The following is a 380-nucleotide window of genomic DNA, read 5'->3' on the forward strand; positions in this document are numbered from 1 at the left end:
CCCCACTTCCGCCTCCCCCACTTCCGCCTCCCCATTCCCTTCCTCTTCTCCCTATCCCTTTCTACCCTCATATGTCCCTCTCTCCCTCTTCTTTTCTACTCCCATACCCCCTCTTTCCCCTCCCCTTCTCTCTACCCTTCTTGCATAAACCCAAATACTGCCTTCAGGTATCTGATTGCTTTACAGTTCTTTACTTTTTCGTTTTTCATTCTTTCCTTCTTCTCCTCACCATTCCAGTTTTCCTGTGATGCAGTGATGGAAGCGTTCTCTCTTCGCAGGGCGAGCAGTGCCAAAGAACTGGTGTTGGTAAGTTCAGTCTTCATCTCATTTCTTCGCTTCGCCACGCACCCATCCCCATGAGCACCATCCACTCCCACCCA

At 50.5% G+C, this 380-nt stretch overlaps 1 protein-coding gene across 1 annotated transcript in view; it reads left to right on the forward strand.

Annotated features, from left to right (window-relative positions):
- LOC106874214 (DNA repair protein complementing XP-C cells homolog) overlaps window positions 1–380 on the forward strand; it is a 21,681-nt gene that overhangs the window by 3,487 nt on the left and 17,814 nt on the right. Inside the window, exon 4 of the mRNA XM_014921873.2 lies at window positions 238–302. Coding sequence (XP_014777359.2) covers window positions 238–302 — 65 coding nt within the window. The remainder of the gene's footprint in view (window positions 1–237; window positions 303–380) is intronic.

This window comes from Octopus bimaculoides, chromosome 30 (genome assembly GCF_001194135.2).
Source record: "Octopus bimaculoides isolate UCB-OBI-ISO-001 chromosome 30, ASM119413v2, whole genome shotgun sequence".
Classification (NCBI taxonomy): domain Eukaryota; kingdom Metazoa; phylum Mollusca; class Cephalopoda; order Octopoda; family Octopodidae; genus Octopus; species Octopus bimaculoides.